The 22,655-nt window shown below is 31.3% G+C and overlaps 1 protein-coding gene and 1 long non-coding RNA gene across 3 annotated transcripts; one reads left to right on the top strand and one right to left on the bottom strand.

Annotated features, from left to right (window-relative positions):
• Positions 1 to 2: 2 nt before the first annotated feature.
• Positions 3 to 21,293, top strand: LOC127702523 (probable D-lactate dehydrogenase, mitochondrial). Of its 2 annotated transcripts, none has more exons than XM_052206762.1 (12): positions 3 to 128; positions 5,875 to 5,999; positions 6,699 to 6,840; positions 7,967 to 8,108; positions 8,690 to 8,849; positions 10,010 to 10,115; positions 10,920 to 11,013; positions 11,568 to 11,696; positions 12,824 to 12,951; positions 13,529 to 13,619; positions 15,385 to 15,499; positions 16,094 to 21,293. In XM_052206762.1, the coding sequence occupies exons 1-12, from the start codon at positions 42 to 44 to the stop codon at positions 16,260 to 16,262; spliced, it is 1,488 nt and encodes a 495-aa protein (XP_052062722.1). In that variant the 5' UTR covers positions 3 to 41; the 3' UTR covers positions 16,263 to 21,293. The 2 variants fall into 2 exon arrangements, with proteins under 2 accessions (XP_052062722.1, XP_052062723.1); XM_052206763.1 differs by lacking the exon at positions 15,385 to 15,499 and adding an exon at positions 15,253 to 15,364.
• On the bottom strand, positions 590 to 1,981 carry LOC127702547 (uncharacterized). The gene is made up of 3 exons (XR_007982480.1): positions 1,746 to 1,981; positions 1,477 to 1,604; positions 590 to 1,331 (listed from the first exon to the last, which is right to left on the bottom strand). It is a non-coding gene; the product is annotated as an uncharacterized LOC127702547 (long non-coding RNA).
• Positions 21,294 to 22,655: the final 1,362 nt, after the last annotated feature.

Below are 22,655 nucleotides of genomic sequence, written 5' to 3'. Positions count from 1 at the left end.
TATCTTATTTATCACAAATCAGCTGGCCTTGGCACGAAAAAATGTTTTGTAAGAGAGTTTGGAATAGTTCTTTCCGTAGTTTGATGCGTGCATATCATAAGTCAGTAGACAGGAAAGGACTTGCACAGGTAATTGATGATTGACAAATTTACCAGATTGCTTAAAGTCGCCTGTATCCTGTATGTATGTACGTAGATCTCTCCGTTAATGGCGTTATTCGGAGCACACCTCGAGAGCTGCGAGGGTACAGTGGAATCCGTGTACACTCCCTATCGGGATTAATGGAGATGTGTCACTAACGTATTTTCAACAATATTTACAAAGACAATCCCCACCACAACACAAAGGGAGTGCTAGGACAACGGGAAAAGTAACTTTAACTGTTCACTATAATTTCCCCCTCTCTAAGGAGCACTCCCAAGAGAGTAGGAAGCAGTTCAGTTCAGTTACTTGTATATTCCTCCATTAATTGTGGATAATAAACACTAAATAATTAATATTATAATATTGCTTCTCCTGCAACCGCTTCCATAACCATGATTATTAAACACCAGCTCTGACAGTTACTGAAACAATGACAGATTTAAATTGGTACCCACTTGAAATTAGGCGTTTACGATACAGACTTGTCTTCTTCTACAAAATTATACACGAAATTGTTGCAGTCCCTACATATAACCTTTTGATCCCACTAGACCATACTTGCCAACCTCTGACAATGAGAAATCATGTCATGACATGACATGTCAAAAAGCGTGTAAAAACGTGTGACGTCGATGCGGACTAGTTAAAATGAACAAATTGTGACTTGGATGGAGAGTTGTCTCATTGGCACTCATACCACACCTTCTTTTATCTTTAATACAATTTTTTTAATGTAAAAAGAAACAACATTCTTAGCTGTAAACTTTTTTTATATTCAATGGTGGCCTGTTTTGCTGCTTTCAGCACATCACAACTGGGCTGATACTCATAGCAACTGTCAGTTTCATTAAATTTGCATGACAACAGTGCACATAATGTGTCATTGTTCAGCTCAGATCTAAATTCTGTATATATCTTTTTGATTATCGAAAAGGCTCTTTCACAATCAGCATTACTGTTTGGTAAAACTAAAAATGCTTTAGCAAGCTTTGAGAGTGTGTTAAAATGTTTTTTATCATTGAAGATGTCATCAACTTCTGCCATTTCTCCCCAGAATGATGATATGTCCTGGTCAAAGGTGAGAAGATCATCAGGAGATAACAGCTGGTACTCTGTAAACTGGTCTAGAAGTTCTGCTGTATTTTCACACCCTATGGCCTCCGGAAACCTGTTAGCCAGCTTTGTAACTGAAAAAGAAAGAAAAAATTTGAATACCATTGAATACTCTATCAAATAGCTAGTTGTCCTCTCACACATGTAGTTATGATTGCAAATGATAGATAATGTTTAAGATGCATAATTCTTTGTAAATAATTTACAGAAAAAACTCACCAGAGTCAGATACTATCTTGGTTTTCATCCTAGGGTTTATAAAAGCAATGTCCTGCAAGGTGGTGTCTGAGAAGGGAAACTTATCAACCATCTTGGATACTATCTTTATATAAAAGTTTCTGGCTGTTCTGAAAAATATAAAGATAAATTTGTGTTATTGATCATGTCCATTTAAAATTTTACAATTTGCATATTTAAATATACCTTCATATTAAAAGTACAAGTATTACCAACCTCAACAACAACTGAAAACAAGAAGTAATACCAACCTGTACAATTTCTTTTCTGTTTCAACACCAATTTCATCTTGGTGGTCTGCAATGTAACCTCTGCATGGCAGTCCCACAACAAGTTTATCATCTGGAAGGAAATTGTCACCAACATCATATGGAACTTGTGTTACATCTGTGTGTGCAACAATGACCGATGTCTTCACAATTCTTTTCAAGAAGATTCTCAGCAACCTTTTGACCTGATCATGGAGTAACCCAATCTTTGATGCATCAGCCTGAAATAAATATAGATACATTAATAAATATATAACAAACCTGATAGAAATGACATAATTGCTAGCTGATATACAGAATTGACATAATTGCTATTAATTAGTGTCCATAATTTTATTTTTTACCTGAAATGCTGTGTTTTAGTGACTAGACAATAGAACTAGACATAGCAATCCACACTCATTTAGGCAAATACAAACATCTAAAGACAGTTATAAATATTCATTTTATCCACGAACAGTTATAAATTGGAATCATCTGCCACAACAAATAGTATCATGCAGTACAGTAGACGGATTCAAGAGTATGATCTCAGAATCTGCTCTCATCCCCATTTTCTATCCTTAACTATTTTGTTATCAAATGTATATAGTTTTATCTAAATGAAATTATTCAAATGTACATACATTATTTTGATTTTTTGATTTTGTTTCTTTTTATTTTTCTTGCTACAATGTAAATTATAAAATTTTAAAGTCGACGCCCGGCGAATAATCTTCAATAATTGAAGGATCGCTAGAAACTTAAAGAAGAAGAAGAGATAATTAATTCATAGGATTGTCATCATAAAATTTTAAAAATAATATTCATAATGTGCTGAGGTGTAAGAACAAGTTAAGTTAGAACTGGATATATTTACAAATAAGAATTTAGAATTTAAGTGGTCTTGAATTAAACTTTCTTATAATAGTTAGTTAAAGGTGCTATATGTACATCAGAATTTATAATGAGAAGGTTATTTTATAAGACTTATGTAAAAGGGTTGGGGTTTAGAACAATTCAACATATATACATGTTTTCCTTCACAGTTTAAAATTACCTTATTTCGGATCTTATTATTATTCTTTAAAGGTACTTGATATCTTAAAACTTTGCAAAAAATTTAATTTAGGTCCTAATAAGTCATAAAATAGTAAGATGGTAAAGTAGGGAACTATTTTATTTTAAAAAAGTTGACTTATACTTATATTGTACTTGTGTTCAAGTTTTTTATCCTTTTTGTGCGCAGCATGTGCATCTCATAGCACATATTTCTAGCCAGAGTTTCAATTCAACAGTTTATGTTCTTGCTAGTACAATTATGAGCTGCAGTAAATTCCCTTGTTGTATGATCTTCTTGTATGTTGAGGTATCAATTTCATCTATTGTCTGTTCGATTTTTGAGCAATATTTAGATCTTATTTGCTCCAATTCTTTGCAGCGTAGAATAAAATGTTCTAGATCTTCATTTTCCTGTTCACAGATTGTACATATCGGGTTAACTTTCGGATCGAACTTAGCTCTTTTGGCTTGTAATATGTACGTTTGAGTACTTATTCTTGCTTTTATTTCTCCTGCCTTTACATCTTTACTATTGTTTTTTACGCTTTTCCATATATTGTGTGCTTCGTTTTATGGAAGCTCTTTATCTTCAAGCATCAAATTTCAGTTTTTAAATACAGTTCACGTCAAATGAACCTTAATTTTTATCATCATTCATCAAATCTCATTTTGTAGCTACCGTTAGCGTCAAATTGAGTAAAACATTTATCCGAAACGTTATTTTAACAAATATTTTACCGTCATTCTTCATGTGGGGTACACCATACCTTCCCTCTCCCAAAGGATGTATAAATTTAAAGATCTAAAAATATATAAAACTTAATTTTAACTGTACAGCGTCCCCACCACTCATGGTTCGATGAACCAAGGACTACAAATGGTTAAAGTTGAATTATACTTTCCCTTCAAAAGTTATACTGAGTGACGGGTAGCTGAATTTTTTCAAGTTATCCAAATTGATGTGAAGGTAATTATGATTTGGTAAACTGTTACATCATCTGTATGTTACACAGTGCAGGATGTGTCATCACAGATATTTGTGTACTGGAAGGAGAGCTAGTTGGTTAGTCCAACTGTTGGAGGGCAGCCTTGAAACCCTCAACTGTCTTTGAGCATGGGATGTTCTCTTCCAGATGGTTTCACTGTACTATTGTTTTTCGAAAAAAAGAGTTCTATGTCATGCATCACTGCAGGTATGCTCCACTTGTTGTGGCCATAAAAAGCTTTCCTTTTACCACAAGCAAGTCAACATGTTTTGGCGATTTCAATCTAAAAAGATGCTAAAATTGAAAATTCAGGTTAAGTCTTAACTGTATGCATGTTGAATGTCCCAAAGAAGGCTGGAATAACTTATTGTAGCAATTTTTAGAGCTGTAATCTTACATGTACATGAGAAGAATCTTTCATCAAAAAAGTTGATTTAATCTAATCAAGTAATCATGCTAATAACAAATGTGACCCTTCTTTTTTGGAATTGGTATATATCAAAAATTTGAATTGCAGTTGTTTTTCAGTTATAGGATTGAATAAATTCACAAATTCTTGGTCCCATTGCCTTCTGTGTAAAATTCTGCAATTTCAAGTATTCAAAGATATTTTGTCTTAAAGTCATATGAAACGAGTTTCTTGTAATTTTAATGTTATAGAATTTATTGAACCAATGCATGCATGTATACTAAACTAAGTCCTCTATTAAATATTATCAACAAATAATAATTCATTCAGTGATTGCTGATCGCAAGCTTCTTAACTTTCAAGTTTTTTGCCGAAGTTTAAAGGATTGTGACATTGATAAACAATCAACACAGAGCATGTGACAAATAAGTGAATTGATTGAGCCATGATATTTTTTTTTATATATTTTCCAAGTGTTTCCATTTGTTGATTAATTTTTTCCTTAACAGTTGTTACATGATTTATTGTATTAAATTTGTACTTTAAAAATCAGTTATTACCAGGGTATATACTGACCTTTCAGTGCATGTTTGTATAATTCTTTCATCACAGTTTTCCCCTCGCACTTGTGCTGTGGGGTGGCAGAAGTTCTTATGAGAAGTCTTTTAGTTAAGGTCATGGAAAATAGGGGCGAATTAGTGTATGGGGAAGACAATATTTCAATAGCAGTACATTAATGAAGATTTTGATCATATGAAGGATTAAATGTTACAAGAAAGTTCACGTACACTTGTTTTATAGTAAAACTTGGCCATTCAATTCTATAAAACATGTTCAACTTTTTTTTTTAAATTTGAAGTTTCATGTGATTTTAAGTTTAAATAAGGTGACAGTCATTTCATGTAAAAACAATACATTATCCTGACCTGTGCCGAAGAATTTAACATATATCTTTAATTTTATATACCTTTTTTTATTGCATATAAGAGTTCTCAGAAGTTCGAAAGTACAAAAATAGAACTTCTGATCTGAGAAACAGGCATTTTGTAAGATATGCCCTCCTATTTCAATTTTGTGTATTTTGGTTAGTATTCAAAATAAACTTATAAGAAGGTTTCAATAATGATTCCTTTTCATTTGATACCTAAATTACCCAAATATTGAACTTTTTTACAAATTTACATCTATGTGTAGGAATTTGTTGTACTGCTTTCTTATATTATGGTCTAGAGGCCTCGGTAGCCAAGTGGTCTAAGTAGTTCATTGCATCACTAGTCTGTCAACACTGAGGTTGTGAGTTTGAACCTGCATAAACAGGTGCGTTTGACTCAAATCTTAATTGAGCTAGGATTGCCAGTTTTCCTTCAAAGGTTAGTGGTTCTCTCTGGGCACTCCTTCACCAGTAAAAACTGACAGCCACTAAATATCCAATGATGCTGAAAGTGATGATTAACATAAAAAATCAATCAATGAATAAGTCTTATGTGTTTTGTCTTTCAGGGCCAATTAATTATTCTATACAGTACATGTAAGAAGATTTCTGAATAGTCCAACAACATACAGAAATATTAGTGCTTTCAAAGTCCACAAAAAAGTTTTTCTTGATCGAACAGTCCTCAGTGGATCTGTGAAAGGATAAATCTAGCCAAATACTTTTAAAAATATATATTTTCAGGCTGCAGAGATAGTAAAAGTTCCAGACAGGCTAGTAGCAGCCTTATCCGATATTGTTGGCAAGAAAAATGTGTCAACTGCAATGGTAGTTAGAGAGCAGCATGGTAGAGATGAATCATACCATAGGTAATATTACAGTCATATCAAATTTTTATTGCTTACATATTATGTCTGCATCATTGAATTGACATTAAGGTAAAACTAAGAAATGAGACATTCTCCTATACTCAATACAAATGTTTTTAAAGGTATTATTTTTAATTAAAGGTAGTTATTGGTCTTATCTGGGTCTGTATTACATTCCTCACCTCTGCATAAAATTCCATATTGGCTTTGTGACACCATACAATGTATGTATTTGACCTGGCCTTCATAACTGACACTGATTTATCACTGTCAAATGCCATAATGTATGACCTGATGTAGGTAAGTTTGTCCCCACCTTATCAAGTCTTTCTTTGGTTATAAAATGAGAAGGTGTGGTATGATTGCCAATGAGAAAACTCTTGCCCAGAGACCAAATGAACTAGAAGTTAACATCTTGCTTCTAAAAAAAAAATATAATGTTTCCCTCAGAAAACCATATAAATGCTATGTGGTAAATTAGTTATAGCATTTTCCATGCAAATACATTGTAATTGCAAAATATCAGCTGCTTGACACAATATAAAGCTTTTGAGCTTTTTTTTTTATACTCAACTTTCCAATAAAGCCTAATATCATAACACACGGCTGATATTTTAATTTTTTATGAGTCCAGGAAAGTTATTTCAGCTTATCATATTTTTTAACATGTTCTCATTCTTGCTCTTTTTTTTTTTTCAGTTGTTGTCCACCAGAAGTAGTAACTTTCCCACAGAATGTTGAACAAGTCAGCGAGATTGCAGTTCTATGTAATGATAATGAGATACCATTGATTCCATTTGGTAGTGGTACAGGATTAGAAGGTGGCATTAATGCTGTGAAGGTATAAATTATCTCCCTTGTTTTAAGTTAGAAAGCTATACTGTGTAATGATAATGAGGTACAGGATTAGAAGGTGGCATTAATGCTGTTACGTATCAATTATCTCCCTTGTTCTAAGTTAAAAAGCTATACTGTGTAATGATAATGAGGTACAGGATTAGAAGGTGGCATTAATGCTGTTACGTATCAATTATCTCCCTTGTTGTATGTTATAATGCTATAGTAATGATAATGAGATACCACTGAGGTACAGGATTAGAAGGTGGCATTAATGCTGTTAAGGTATAAATTATCTCCCTTGTTCTGTGTTAGAAAGCTATACTGTGTAATGATAATGAGATACCACAGATTTTATTTGGTATAAAATTAGAAGGTGGCATTAATGCTGTATTAATTATGTCACTAGTTTAAAGTCAAGTTATTGTGAATACAAGATACAATTAATGATGGCATAATTATTGGTGTTAGTAACGTAATCTCCCTTAGTTGGAACTGATAGTCAGTGGACTAAAATGAGATATGTCTAATTCCATTTCAATTACATATATTTTATTTGCTCTTACGATAACAAATAGGATTAGACAGAAGATTTCACGACTTGGATAGTCCTCTCCTGAATATGATGTATTTATAATCTTTAGATACAATGCACAATTCCATAATTTAGAAAGCTATACTGTGTGTATATATAACTGCCATTGATATGTCAAACACCTTCACTCTCAACCATGACTGTATGATAAGATACCACAATGTTATTTCAAAAGGAATTCCTCTCTAATTTCCCGTTTATACTTTTACTTTGACAATAAATGATTTATATATAAATATATTGAAATACATGTAAGTTAAATTCATTAGATCACATAATCAATGCAATTAAAATGTATACTAACATCATATAATAGTATTTTGGATGATTTTATCAGCTGACATGATTGTTTTAATCACATGTAGATAGATAAATAATGAACTTAATTAGAAATGTGTACATTATACAGAAAAAAAATATTTGAAATATTAAAAAATCTTCATCTGAAAAAATTTGTACATTTAAAGTTTTTGTGAGTCAGAAAATGAAAAAACCATGTTCATATATCTGTATTTGATAAAATTTTGTATTTTAGGGAGGAGTGTGTGTTGACCTAACTCACATGAATGAAATTCTGTCTGTTAACCCAGAAGACTTTGACTGTACTGTACAATCAGGAGTGACTAGAATGCAGTTAAACAATTACCTCAGAGACACTGGCTTATGGTTTCCTATTGGTAAATACAAAAAAACTGTCTAAACCAGATTGGCCCCAAAGTCCATTCAAATCAACATCAATATTTGTTTTCAATCAGTACAAACTGAACACCAGTCTAAATTGTCTAAACTGAACAGATTCTTCAGTGATTAAGGAGTCTGATTTTTAAAGGTTTCACTGTAATAGTCAATTCAATTCAGTATTTTTCTATTCTCCGTTATTTTGAACTGAAAAAAAAACAATAGTTTGAATTTGTTTGACTTAAAGTTCCAACTTTTAAGTTTCAATGATAAAATTAGAGGTCAACTTTGTACAAAATAAATACTTCTAAGTTTTTGCAACTACTCAGTAAATTTCATTTGGTAACAATGACAACTTGACCCATTAACTTTAGTTTGGCAGTTAGTGTGCATAATTTTGGGAAAGAAGGGATATGATAAGCATATATCTGAATTAATGGAAAGTTATGTAGTTATAATGATGATACATTGTAATAATAGTAATACAATGTAATAATAATAATACATTGTAATAATAAAAATACATTGTAATAATGAAACATTGTAAGGATAGTATTTGTCAGCTACTGACTGTTTACAGATCCTGGAGCTGATGCATCCCTGTGTGGAATGTGTTCCACCAGTGCATCAGGAACAAATGCTGTCAGATATGGTACAATGAGAGAAAACGTTCTAAATTTAGAAGTAGTTTTGGCTGATGGGCGTATCATAAATACTGCTGGGAAAGGAAGAAGGACAAAGTTAGTGTTTACAGATGCCTAAACCTGTAATTCATATAGTCTAGTGGCTGGAGAATCTAAGGCATGAAGGAATTGGCATTCTATAATTTAGATTTGCTATGAAATGTTTTCCTAGACAAGTAATCTATTTCCCCTAAACTGGTATCCACCAAAAAAAAAATCCTCAGTATATGCCAGGGTATGTCAGACTATAGTTAAACACTGAAAATAAACTCAGAATTGTTAAACTTTTTTCTTTTTACTTAAAGCATTCACCATTTGTTAATATTTTAATTCGAAGAAAATAAAAAGTGTGTATTGCACAGACAGTTTTTTACCATTATTTGTTGGAGAATCACTATCCCATCACTCTAAAATTCAAATAGAGGAGATATACGAAATTAATTATTGTAATCATTGGCTTTTATATAAAAAAAAAATACCCTTCATAATAGATCTGACATTACAATTTACATAATATTCTGTTATATCTTTCTACACCCCATATAAACAAATACAAATTTTTAAGGGCAAAAATAATTTGTAAAGCCTTTTTAAGTAGTAAGCAGTCTCCAGATATTTCTTACACACTTCTTCTATAGCTGGTTTAGAACTGTGTTGTCCAAACTAAAGCAGGCATTTACCATATAGTCATAGTTGTGTTTTGATATTGATCATTGTGATTACATTAATTTTATTTTTCTTAACTGTATTTTGACATGACCATTTACCACTTTGATATTATGTATGTCAGTTGTTTTAACTTAAGGAAATGCCACTTACTGCATAGAACATTTTAAACGCTCATTAGAATATAAAGGTTACATTATCAGTGAAATACAACTCATCAATACCTCTTTTAACAACTCAGCTAAATACAAAAAGTCAAACTTTTGCCCCTTAACTATGAATAAAAGGAGATTTGAGGTAAACATCAATGACAGCAACTCAACATATAAAAGCAAAAGACATCTCGAGGTCAACATACAGTTCAGAACTGTGTCCAGGATGTCTCTCATGATGTTATTTTGGGTCATGACACTCTGAATTTAATAGTCAAACTTAAATCTGAATATCAACTTTATTAGTCTTAAAAAGTTTTGGGTTTTTTTGGAATGGGCTTTAAACTTGCTGACTACGTATGTGCAGTTTGCTATAGTATGCAATTCTTTTCATTCCAGGAAAACTTCTGCTGGATACAATCTTACAAACTTATTTGTAGGATCAGAAGGGACATTGGGTATAATAACAAAGGCTTCATTGCGACTTTTTGGCATACCAGAAGCAGTAAGTACAACTACTTATAAATATCTTATCCTCTTAGTCTGTATTGAGGGTTTTGTATATTTATTTTCCCTTCAAACCTCCCTGTCTGTCTCTGAACCTTGTAAGCAAAAACTTCATCAGGCCATTCATTAGGAGGCGGTAATCGGTACTTTTACTTGTCTTTACTACTGATAAATACCGCCTGATTTAGGAATTTTTACATAAGGTATTCATGGAATATATTGAAAAGTACCTTCATACTGTTGTAGAACACTACCTGAGAATGTGTGCACAACACGTATAGAGGAGATAATCATATTAACTTACTTCAGTATACCAATACTATTGTGGGTTGAGATAGCATTTTGTGAGTTAAGTTAAAGTTCTAGTTTCATTTCATTTACTTTCTAACAAAGAAGAATGACAAAAAGTGGCTTAGTGCACTAAACAGTCCTAAGATGTTGATAGAAGTCTCCTCATATTTTTCAACAATTTTGAAATTTTTGCAGTAGACCAAGGGGAAATTAATTATCTTGAGGGTGGGGAAGAAAAGTTATTGACCTATAAAGTTAACAAAATTTTGACAAATTGTGTTATCCGCCCCTTATGGCGCTACATATATGGTGAATACATAGACTTTTTACATGTCCAACTCCTAATGTTGCCTTGGTGCCCCCCTTTTTATTAAATTCTGGATCTGAATCTCATCTGGACTCCACACATTATTATTAGAAGATTAATATGATGAATCTACAGACTGGGGAGATAAGTTATCAACTCATGTGTTTCACATACCTGTTTATTTGGGAAATGTATTTATTTCAGACTGTGTCAGCCGTTTGTCATTTCCCAGATGTACAGGGTGCTGTAGATACAACTGTTCAGGTATTGCAGTGTGGTATCCCTATTGCCAGGATAGGTAAATTTTATCTATCTTTGAAACAATCTGATATATTATTATTATTATAAAATATTTCTGAATTATAACATATTGATCTTTGCAAGAATTGTATTCTCTGCACTCAACAAGACACATTTTTTTACTTTTGAAAACTGATAAAACATTTTACTATAAATCGACTACCAGTATCTATTGCAAGTGTTTATTCAGTGAATAACGCAAGTAGATATATAATGTGAATATGTCATTCTTTGACCTTCTCTTATATGAATTCATCATGAAGTTGACTAGATCAGGCTACCAGAAGGGGACAGAAAGCATCTGCTAAAACAAATTTGTTTACAGCATTTACCTTATCAAATGAGCATACCTTTATAAAATGCTACCTTCTGGACAATATCAAATTTTTCATTAAATTTATACCATGAAAAGTTATAGATAACAAGAAAGCCATTGTTTTGATAATAAAAAAAACAAAATTATTAATTTCTTTAGCTTTTAGTCACACTTAAAGACCAAAAGAATTTACAAAATAAAACAGAATCATTGTTTTGAATAATTTATTTTTTCAGAGTTTTTAGATGAGGTATCAATAGATGCAGTAAACAAGTATAGTAAAATGGACATGAAAGTTGCACCATCGCTATTTTTAGAATTCACTGGAACTCCTTCATCTCTGGATGAACAAGCAGCATTAGTTGGTAACTATAGAAACTAAAGGGATCAAAGAATATTTGAAAACTTATAATCAATCTTTCTCTAAGCAATTGCTGTTATGTTTTGGTGAGACTGCCATTTTCGTGAAGTAGATTCATGCGGAGGGATGCCAAACAGGTCAAATTACAAAATTTAGAATCTTCTTCTGCTATGATAAGTTTCCTATGTTTTCATGACTAATCAATTAATAACAAGTTTCGTTAAAGACAATGGTGGACTGTTGAAGTTTCTAAACACTAATTTATAGATGTATTTTGCATTTTTTTCATGTTTTTCGATTGACTTAGAATGAAGTAGAAATCCAAGAGAAAAAGTTTGTTTTTATCAGTGCCATTTTCGTTCTTTAGTACAAATCTGGCTAAAGTGCCAGATATGTCAAATAGAATTAAGAACTAAGCCCATTGAATTTGCAGACTGGTTGTATGATATTTCAAAGGAACAACTGTTTATGCCAACCGATCAAAGTATTTCATTCACTTCCAGCACTTCAAACTTGAGCGTACATCATAAGGTTCTGATTTTCGGCAAATAATGTATCACTTCATTAAAATGTGATTATAATGACCTTAAGTTAATGTTTGATCCATTTATTGCATTATAAATTTCATATTCCTATCCAACTTGAACATCAAAGATTGTTTGTTTTTTTTTATTTTCCTTTGTCCGCCATTGAAAATTTGATACAAACCACAGATTGGAGGAGAATCAAAGACCAGCTATGACCGAAATCCGTAATTTACAATATTAACCACAAACAAATGCATTGCTCAGATGATTGGAGAATTATGAGCCCATAATAAAAACATTTAAAAAACAATTAAGGAAAAGGTTTTTGAACATTTTAGAATTAATTCATAAACCTACTATCATAATAAGTTACCACTGTGTTAGTTTGAAAAGCACTTCTGACGTTATCCTTATTTATACTGGATATTCCTGAATCATAAATGTGTATCAAACTTGGTAATTTTGTCATATTTTGACGAAAAAACAAAATTTATACATCTTTTGTTCTTATTTTCTCTGTGGATAACCATTATATTTGAAAAAAAATATATATCAAAAGGGAAAGAATTATAACTGACATAAAAAAAAAACTATTTTCTTCCAGCTGATTTATGCAGCATGAATAATGGTTCAGATTTCAAATGGGCTAAAGATCCAGAAGAAAGAAGTCATTTATGGAAAGCTAGACATGACATTTTATATGCATGTATGGCTCTAAAACCTGGCAGTAAGGTGTGTGATAAGTTAAGGCATGACAGGCTTGTTTTTTTTGTTGAAAAACTTAATATCATAGCTTTATGAGACCACATTTGCAGTTTGTTGCCGATTATAAAATTTTCCCATTATCTTAATACCAAAAACAAACATTTTTTTGTGTCTATAATTCACTTTTATTTTTTAATTTTCATTATAGCAAAGTTAGATTTCAAGGCTACATGAATAGTTTTCATAAAAAAATCATACACCTCTAGAGTCAGAAAAATATAATTATGTGTAAGTTAACAAATAAAAAGAAACTTCCAATTCTTTTTGTACTTTTATAAAATTATGGATAATTGTAAGAAAAACATTTTGAAGTTGCTATCAAGATCATTATTGCAATATAAAAAAGAAGATGTAGTATGATTGCCAATGAGACAACTCTCCACAAGAGACCAAATGACACAGAAATTAACAGCTATAGGTCACCGTACAGCCTTCAACAATGAGCAAAGCCAATACCGCACAGTCAGCTTTAAAAGGTCCCAAAATGACAATGTAATGCAATGCAATGTCCATCTGAGAACTTCTTTATAAACATTATTTTCAGCCATATTCCACCGATGTTTGTGTTCCTGTCTCTAAGTTACCAGAAATAATTAAAAGATCTAAGGAAGAAATTACCAAGGCAGGAGTGTGTGGTAAGTTATCAAAGTTCATCTCATAATGGCAAGAACTCAAAGTTACCAGAAATAATTAAAAGATCTAAGGAAGAAATTACCAAGGCAGGAGTTTGTGGTAAGTTATCAAAGTTCATCTCATTATGGCAAGAACTCTAAGTTACCAGAAATAATTAAAAGATCTAAGGAAGAAATTACCAAGGCAGGAGTTTGTGGTAAGTTATCAAAGTTCATCTCATTATGGCAAGAACTCTAAGTTACCAGAAATAATTAAAAGATCTAAGGAAGAAATTACCAAGGCAGGAGTTTGTGGTAAGTTATCAAAGTTCATCTCATTATGGCAAGAACTCTAAGTTACCAGAAATAATTAAAAGATCTAAGGAAGAAATTACCAAGGCAGGAGTTTGTGGTAAGTTATCAAAGTTCATCTCATTATGGCAAGAACTCTTAAGTTACCAGAAATAATTAAAAGATCTAAGGAAGAAATTACCAAGGCAGGAGTTTGTGGTAAGTTATCAAAGTTCATCTCATTATGGCAAGAACTCTTAAGTTACCAGAAATAATTAAAAGATCTAAGGAAGAAATTACCAAGGCAGGAGTTTGTGGTAAGTTATCAAAGTTCATCTCATTATGGCAAGAACTCTAAGTTACCAGAAATAATTAAAAGATCTAAGGAAGAAATTACCAAGGCAGGAGTTTGTGGTAAGTTATCAAAGTTCATCTCATTATGGCAAGAACTCTTAAGTTACCAGAAATAATTAAAAGATCTAAGGAAGAAATTACCAAGGCAGGAGTTTGTGGTAAGTTATCAAAGTTCATCTCATATCAAAGAATTAATATGGCAAGAAATATAACTTCCAATGAGGCCATATTGGCATCTCTTGTAGGTATGACTTTCTCCCAACATCATATTGAAATCTTTAATTGACCTTTAAGGTGAAAAACAAAAGTAAGATCTGTTTTGTAGGATTATATAACACACAAATAAAAGCTTGTAGGATTCTATATGGAACCTTTTTATTATTTACTTTGCTCTGTTTAATTATTCGCTGAAAAAAGAATTCTTTCTTTCCACAATTAATTTATTTTCTTCATCACTAAATAATATATTTATTTTTGTCCCTGTTAACAGAGAGATTTAATTACTATTACATAGAAATTATCTACTTCTCTGATATGGATCAATCAAATTATAATCATTTACTTTTTAATAGGAAGCTGTTTCAATATTATAATGGCAATATTGAATGTTTTTTTTCCCCATATCAATATGAATAAAAAGAAATGTGAGATATACGTCAATGAGACAGCAATCTAACAACAAAATTAACAAGAAGACATCTACAGGGCAACATACAGTCCTCAATGATAAACAGGTGTCTAAAACAATATCCCAAGCTCTAAATTGTCCTGAGTCTATACAAGTTAATAATGAAATTAAAAGACATAGTCAAAGATCTGCTATTAACATGATTTAAGCCGAATTATTCAAAAACAAAAAGCACTTAGATAATAAAACTCAACAAATGACCATTAAGATTTACATTCCATCTGCAGATGGTTAGAGCAGAAACTGTTACAATTAGTTATAAACTATCACATTTACCTGGAAGATATGGTCAAGTCTTGACATTATGAATTATATTTTCTATAGGACCTATAGTTGGCCATGTTGGGGATGGAAATTTCCATGTTTTCTTTCCTGTGGATCAAAATAACCCTGAAGAATTACAAAAGATCCAAGAAGTTTCAAAGAAAATGGCTTTGTAAGTTGTTTATTTTGTAGATTCCTTCATGTTGGGTCATGTGGGTGATGGGAATTTCCACACACTGTTTTTGGCAGATCCAAATAATCCAAAAGAAGTACAAATAGTTAAAGATGTATCTAATAAAATTGCTGAGTAAGTTCATTTATTACTTTCCTTTCTACTAACACATAAAAGATCAAAATAATTAATCGTCATTATCTCCCATCTTTAACTTAGTCTTATCAAAAAACATATAGTATATATTATTTGTTATGCTAACGACGTTCATAAAAAACTCCCTTATCATCATACTACCCACTTTCTCTTTTCCAACATATCTTTTACTTTCCTCACCAAAGCATACCTGCATGTCCACATGTATTCTCCATTTTGAATATATATTCAGAATCAAAATAAAAACACTTTTTTGATAAATAACTTATATGTTGTATATATTATTTTGACTATCCATATGCATTCTGTAACTCTTTTAACATTTTTAGAGAATTTTGATTATCTAATGGAATTATATGCACTTCTTATTTTCCATCTTTTATCCAAGTGATTTTTAGGGATTTCCCATATAAAAACATGGACTTTGTCATATTTATGAGGGAAAGGCGAAGAATTTTTGAGATATTCTTAGTTTTTTAGTCTTATAAATACTGAAATTAGTTTGTTTTTTTACAATACTTGCCAATAAAGTAAAAAAGCATTATTTGTATTGCTGATACATTTACTTCTCAGGATGTCTTTGGAGATGAATGGAACCTGCACAGGAGAGCATGGCATAGGACAGGGAAAGAGAGAGTTACTGGTACAAGAGATAGGAGAAACTGGTATCCAGGTGATGCAACAGATAAAACAAACATTAGATCCCAAGGGTATCATGAACCCAGCAAAAGTTTTCTTTTAAACACATGGGAACCTTTGATTGATCAATTTCAAAAAAGTTTATGTGATTCAATGTAAACCCTTTGTAGAGTATGATGGCTGTATTATATACTATTAGAATTTTGGTTTCTATGATCAGAATCTCTGATGTAAAAATCAGCAAATGTTAATCAGAAGTAATTTTTTGGATGAAAAATGAAATGGCTGATTGTTGTAGCTTAGTTTTATATTATTATTTGGAAGAGTTATTCAAATTAATTAATAAGTGAATGTATAAGTATAAGTACAGTTTTGACTCATATAAGTGTACTCTTGTAACTGATGAATCTTCCTTTTAACAAGCTACTAAGTGATGCATAGCTTCCCTGTACCCACAAGACTCTTGAAAAATACAAAATAAAAGGGCTTTTCTCTACAAAATTGATAGAGAAGACTGATTTTAAATATTATTCCTAAGTTGAATAGATATGCATTTCGAATAAATATCTAAACAATACTTCCTTAAAACAATTGAACATTTTTATGACAAATATAGAAACCCTGCTGGTCAGGTCTTATCTTGGTTAAAGTTTAGTGCTAAATCTCATTGAGGCCAAAAGTAAAACTTACTAATTTTCATCCAAATGAGTCTACACTGGACCAAATGAAAGGGATTATTGTTTTACTCTCCTTTTATATGACTTTTTCAATAAGGGTTCACTATTTTAAAAAGTTCCAGTTCAAAGTGCACTAATATTTTTTTTTGTTTAAAACATGTAATTTGTAAATAGTAATATCTGAAATCAGAAAAGTTCTGAAAATTGTCTGAAATGTTCTGTATGCAGATTCTTCAAATTCATGATTGATCAACTTTCAATAAAAATGTATTGGTTTGAATTTTCTTACAACCATCAAAAAAGGAATTGTTATGGTATACCCTTGTCCAGCATTTTAGTGTTTGGTTTGTAAAAGTAAGCTCCCTTCCATTATGGTAAATTTTTGCATTCAGTTCCATTTTGAACAGATAGGGGTATTTGTGAAAAATCAAGGGGCGGTGAAATTTCCCAAGCCGCTAGGCAAGGGAAATTTGGTCCCAAGACTGGTATTTTTCGCAAATAACCCTCCATAACATGATATATCTGTTTAATTACACCGAATAGATTTTGTTTGAAACTGTCTGTACATGTGAAGGGAAATCGTAGTACCGCGGGAATTATACATGTACTTATATGCGTTAGTGCTGTCTTTTTGTAACGTCATGGTATCTATATGTGTTAATGTCATTGTTATTCCATCATTAAATCATTCATTTGTATAGACATTTTTTTCCCCTCTTTATATGTATATTTCTGACAGTTTTCGGTTTAACTCAATCAATAGTGCTTAGCCATGTTGTCGGGATAAAGTGAATAAGGTTCCGAATAATTTTGGCGTGAACAGGCTCGCGAGGGTAAAAAAAAGGAATATCCAAAATGGCAAATACCACGACAGAGAGGGAAATTTGAGGCAAATTTACCGGCAGTGGTGAAAAAACAGGCAAATTCGTTTGAAATGAGGAAAAAATGTTAGAATATGGGAAAAATACACTGGCTAACAACCAATCAAAATCCGGCATTCTTATATAAGGTGTAATTATTCAGAAAATTTTGGTAAAGGTCAATGGTATTTTACAAATATGGCCTTCTTTCAAATAACAAAGCAGGTCAACAAACTTTGTCACTATCATTATGACATATTTTATACTCTAGTAATTTTGATTAAGTTTTGTTTCGTAGGTCCATTTCTTCGGAAACTTATGGCAATATGTTATATTTCACCTCCATTCACATGTTATACGACACTGTTGATTCATATTATTTTTGTGCGATACAGTTCATGAATGAGTGACCTTTTAATGTTTTTCATTCAGATCCATATCTCAGAAATAAAACAATTGTAATATATCAGTGATAAAGAAGTTCTCATGTCAAAAACAAATTTATTCATGTATGTGTATTTCTTATCATATTTTTTAAAAAAACAAGTATTTTCCTTTTTTAAAATTTTTTAAAAATGTCTTTCATTATATGTATTGTATGATTTTATTTATGACATGCAAAACTATGGAATGTTTTTAAGATCATTATATATTTATATTACATATATTTTATAAAAGTAGAAACTGCAGAAACATTTCTTATACATTACTATGTTCTATTCATGTACTTCTTTGTATTTACACATATTTTAATGATTTCCAATTAAAATTAACCTGTCAAAATAGTAAGTGAATGAATTGTATGCATTAAAATTGAGGTCTTTAGGACCAGTGCTGAATTTTTTCTTCCATTTGAAAAAATGAACTTTTCCTAACCTGTTTGTTGACTGCGCGAGTACTTAAGTCCTTATGTTTTAAGAAATTTACATCCATAGTTATTTCCCTTGAGTGTAAATTCAGTTTAGTGAATTGATTTATGTTGAAGAATGGTTACATTTGTCCTTAATATCCTTATGCATTACATTTGTTTAGCACAGAACAAAAAAAAATGAAGTTTGAAAAAGTAAAGGATACCATTATAACTATGCCATGAATAGATTGCCTGTTTGAACGTCAAATTTATATCTGCAATATTCATTTTATTTCGTTTATTTCGTGGATAGATAGTATCCAAGACATTTAAACCCAAACTAAATTGTAACCTACAAAAAATATTATTATTTTTACATACTGGAAACCACAAAAATAAATCCTCATGAAATGAAAATTAGATACACAACCTGGAACTTTTAATTCCATGAAAAATTAATGTTTCTACAGTAGTATTTAATATGTTAATCCTGAGAATTTTGATCAATCTTTTGTTAAGTATCAATTGTTTGTTGTTATCATGTAAATTATTTTTATACGTCGCAAACAAATTTTGCGATCGTATATTGGTATGACGTAGGCATCGTCGTCGTCGTAGTCGTTGTCGTCGTCCGAAGACACATTGGTTTTTCGCACTCTAACTTTAGTCTAAGTGAATGGATCTCTATGAAATTTTACCATAAGGTTCAATACCACAAAAGGAAGGTTGGGATTGATTTTGGGGGATATGGTACCAACAGTTAAGGAATTAGGGGCCAAAAATAAGCATTTTTGTAACTTCCAGACATAAATTGTGTGTTAGTGTATGGATCTCTCTGACATTGTACCACAAGGTTCCATATCACAAAGGGAATGCTGGGATTGATTTTGGGGGTAATTGCCTCAAAATTTTAGGAATTAGGGGCAAAAAAAGGGGCAAAAAACAAGCATTTTTATATGGACAAATACTTTAGTACAAAACATAATTTAAAGCAGTGTAAGGGAGATAAATCAAATACATCATTTGAATTACCTCCCTTACACTGCTTTTAAATAATGTATAAAGTAATGGTTAATGAACAATTAAGACAATTTAAAACAGTGTAAGGGAGGTAATCCACATACAACGTTTTGATTACTTCCCTTACACTGCTTTTAAATTATGTTTAAAGAAATGCATATTTATAAAGGAAGACCAGTAAAAATATCTGCAAATGTTGCATCTTTTTTTTTTTACAAAAAAATCCATATGAAAGATTTGACACCATATTTTAAATTCTATTATAAAATAGATTAAGTTAGCACTATGGTAAATTTAAATGGATAATTATGGTTGCAAATTCCATTGGAAATTTGAATTGAGATTATGACCATATCTTGAGGGAAAGAATTTTTTTGGGGAAAAAGGGGGGGGGGGGGTAAAAAGAAATTGTGGGGGTCAATTTTTTCTCATTTCAGATTTCAGAAATTAAAAAGAATTATTCTTCAAATATTTTTTTTTTTTCAAATTTCAAATATTGAAAAATTTCAAGAAGTAATCTTTAATTGCACAGTATGGCGCATTAGATTTGTAAAATCTTTGACCACATTTATTTATTTGTTATGCCAAATCTAACCGTGTATTTAGATTTTTAATTTTGGGTCCAGTTTTCAAATTGGTCTACATTAAGGTCCAAAGGGTCCAAAATTAAACTTAGTTTGATTTTAACAAAAATTGAATATATGGGGTTCTTTGATATGCTGAATCTAAACATGTATTTAGATTTTTGATTTTGGGCCCAGTTTTCAAGCTGGTCCAAATTGGGGTCCAAAATTAAACTTTGTTGGATTTCAACAAAAATTGAATATATGGGGTTCTTTGATATGCTGAATATAACCATGTATTTAGATTTTTTATTTGTGGGCCCCGCTATCAAATTGGTTCATATTGAGGTCAAAAGGGTCCAAAATTAAACTTTGTTTGATTTCATCAAAAATTGAATTATTGGGGTTCTTTGATATGCCAAATCTAACCGTGTATTTAGATTTTTAATTTTGGGTCCCGTTTTTTTAATTGGTCTACATAAAGGTCCAAAGGGTCCAAAATTAAACTTAGTTTGATTTTAACAAAAATTGAATTCTTGGGGTTCTTTGATATGCTGAATCTAAACATGTGTTTAGATTTTTGATTATGGGCCCAGTTTTCAAGTTGGTCCAAGTTGGGGTTCAAAATTAAACTTTGTTTGATTTCAACAAAAATTGAATATATGGGGTTCTTTGATATGCTGAATCTAACCATGTATTTTGATTTTTGGGCCCCGTTATCAAACTGGTCCACATTGAGGTCAAAAGGGTCCAAAATTAAACTTTGTTTGATTTCATCAAAAATTGAATACTTTGGATTCTTTGATATGCTGAATCTAACCATGTATTTAGATTTTGGATATTGGACCATAACAGGTAAATTAAAAAAATTTAAGTTCTTAGACCACATTCATTCTGTGTCAGAAACCTTTGCTGTGTCAAATATTTAATCACAATCCAAATTCAGAGCTGTATCAAGCTTGAATGTTGTATCCATACTTGCCCCAACTGTTCAGGGTTCGACATCTGTGGTCGTATCAAGCTGCGCAGCGGAGCATTTTATTTGTTACACATTTATTTCCAATGAGGATTGTTAACCAACTGTTTTTGAAGTCATAAAACATAAGTTGCTGAAAAAAATTATATGCTGTTGATTTTAATAAAATTTATTATGAATTGTTTAAAGATACTCTTATATTGGCTTTGTTTGGAGCTCTCTGTTTGTTGTAACAGTGTTAGCAAGGTGACTTTTTGTTGTCACTTAGCAAATTCAATCGTCTCATAAAATCTGCATTGGTATAACACTCACTCACTATGAATATCCAGTTAGTCATTAATGATCGTTTTGACAATCCTATTAATAGTTCTCATATAGAACATTGGAATACAGTACTAAAGATCTCTTTAGCTCACAATATTTAGGTGTCACTGTCTTAAATTCGAAAGTTTTCTTTCAAAACCCATTGTCTCCTCCAACAAGACTATTTCTCTTGTGCCAAATGACTTCATTTGCTAATTTTTTAGCTGTTATATAGTTGTTGGAGGGTTTATGTAGCCAGGTAAGCAGTTATATCTATACACACTGAAATATAGTTCCCAATAATTTTAATGTCTGTTTACATAAAAATAATGATTTAATGAACTGTGAAAATTTGGGGTATATCTTTAGCGCAGTTCATATTCAAATATGTATGTCTAGTTTTCTCAATTTTCTTACTAGTTTGATAATTTTTAAAAGGTAAGAATACTGATACAACATGGTTGAAAACTGCCTTGATTAACAAACAATCAGAGACAAGATGGAGCCTTAACTGGAATGTCCCATCATCTTAAAGCCAATGCTATTGACCAAATAACCTAACTTTAGTATAACATAATTAAACCAAGACCCTTTATTACACAACTCAATGCACGAATCTTATTTCTTGTTAGATGTTTGGTATTTTTTTTAAATGATATATTTAATAATTTACCTATTACTTTTGATATACACCACATTGAATGCTTCTGTAAATTAAGTCTGAAAATGAAGATTAAGGATTAACCAGATTTTTTTTCAATCGAAAAGACAAAATTTTATAAATTTGCATATATAAAGATTTTCAAGTGGGTCTACATTTTGCTTGCACAATCAGTGCAGTAATAATTTGTAATTAGTCCCCTACCCACGAAGTCGAAGGGGACTCTAGGTTTGCACTCTGTCCGTCTGTCTGTCTGTCTGAGTCTGGCAAATCAGTTTTCCACATTTTTTTCTTCCTGCTTGAAGATATTGATTCGATATTTGTTGTTTAATTTCATCATGACAAGTTACAGATCAAGTTCGAATTTTGTTCCGTTCTGATGATTTTGTCCAGAGTTATGGTCCATGCATATGGTCACCCAAATAATCTGTTTTCCACCCTTTTTTTTGGTCATGCTTGAAGATATTGATTTGATAACTGGTATGTAGTTTACATCATGACAAGTTATAGATCAAGTATAGCATTTTGTTCCACTATAATGAAATTTTAACCGGTAGGGGACTATGTATTGCCATGCAATACTTTC

Source organism: Mytilus californianus, unplaced genomic scaffold (assembly GCF_021869535.1).
Source record: "Mytilus californianus isolate M0D057914Y unplaced genomic scaffold, xbMytCali1.0.p SCAF_5, whole genome shotgun sequence".
NCBI lineage: Eukaryota > Metazoa > Mollusca > Bivalvia > Mytilida > Mytilidae > Mytilus > Mytilus californianus.
Note: the sequence above shows the minus strand (reverse complement) of the source record. Positions and strands in the feature narration are given on the sequence as shown.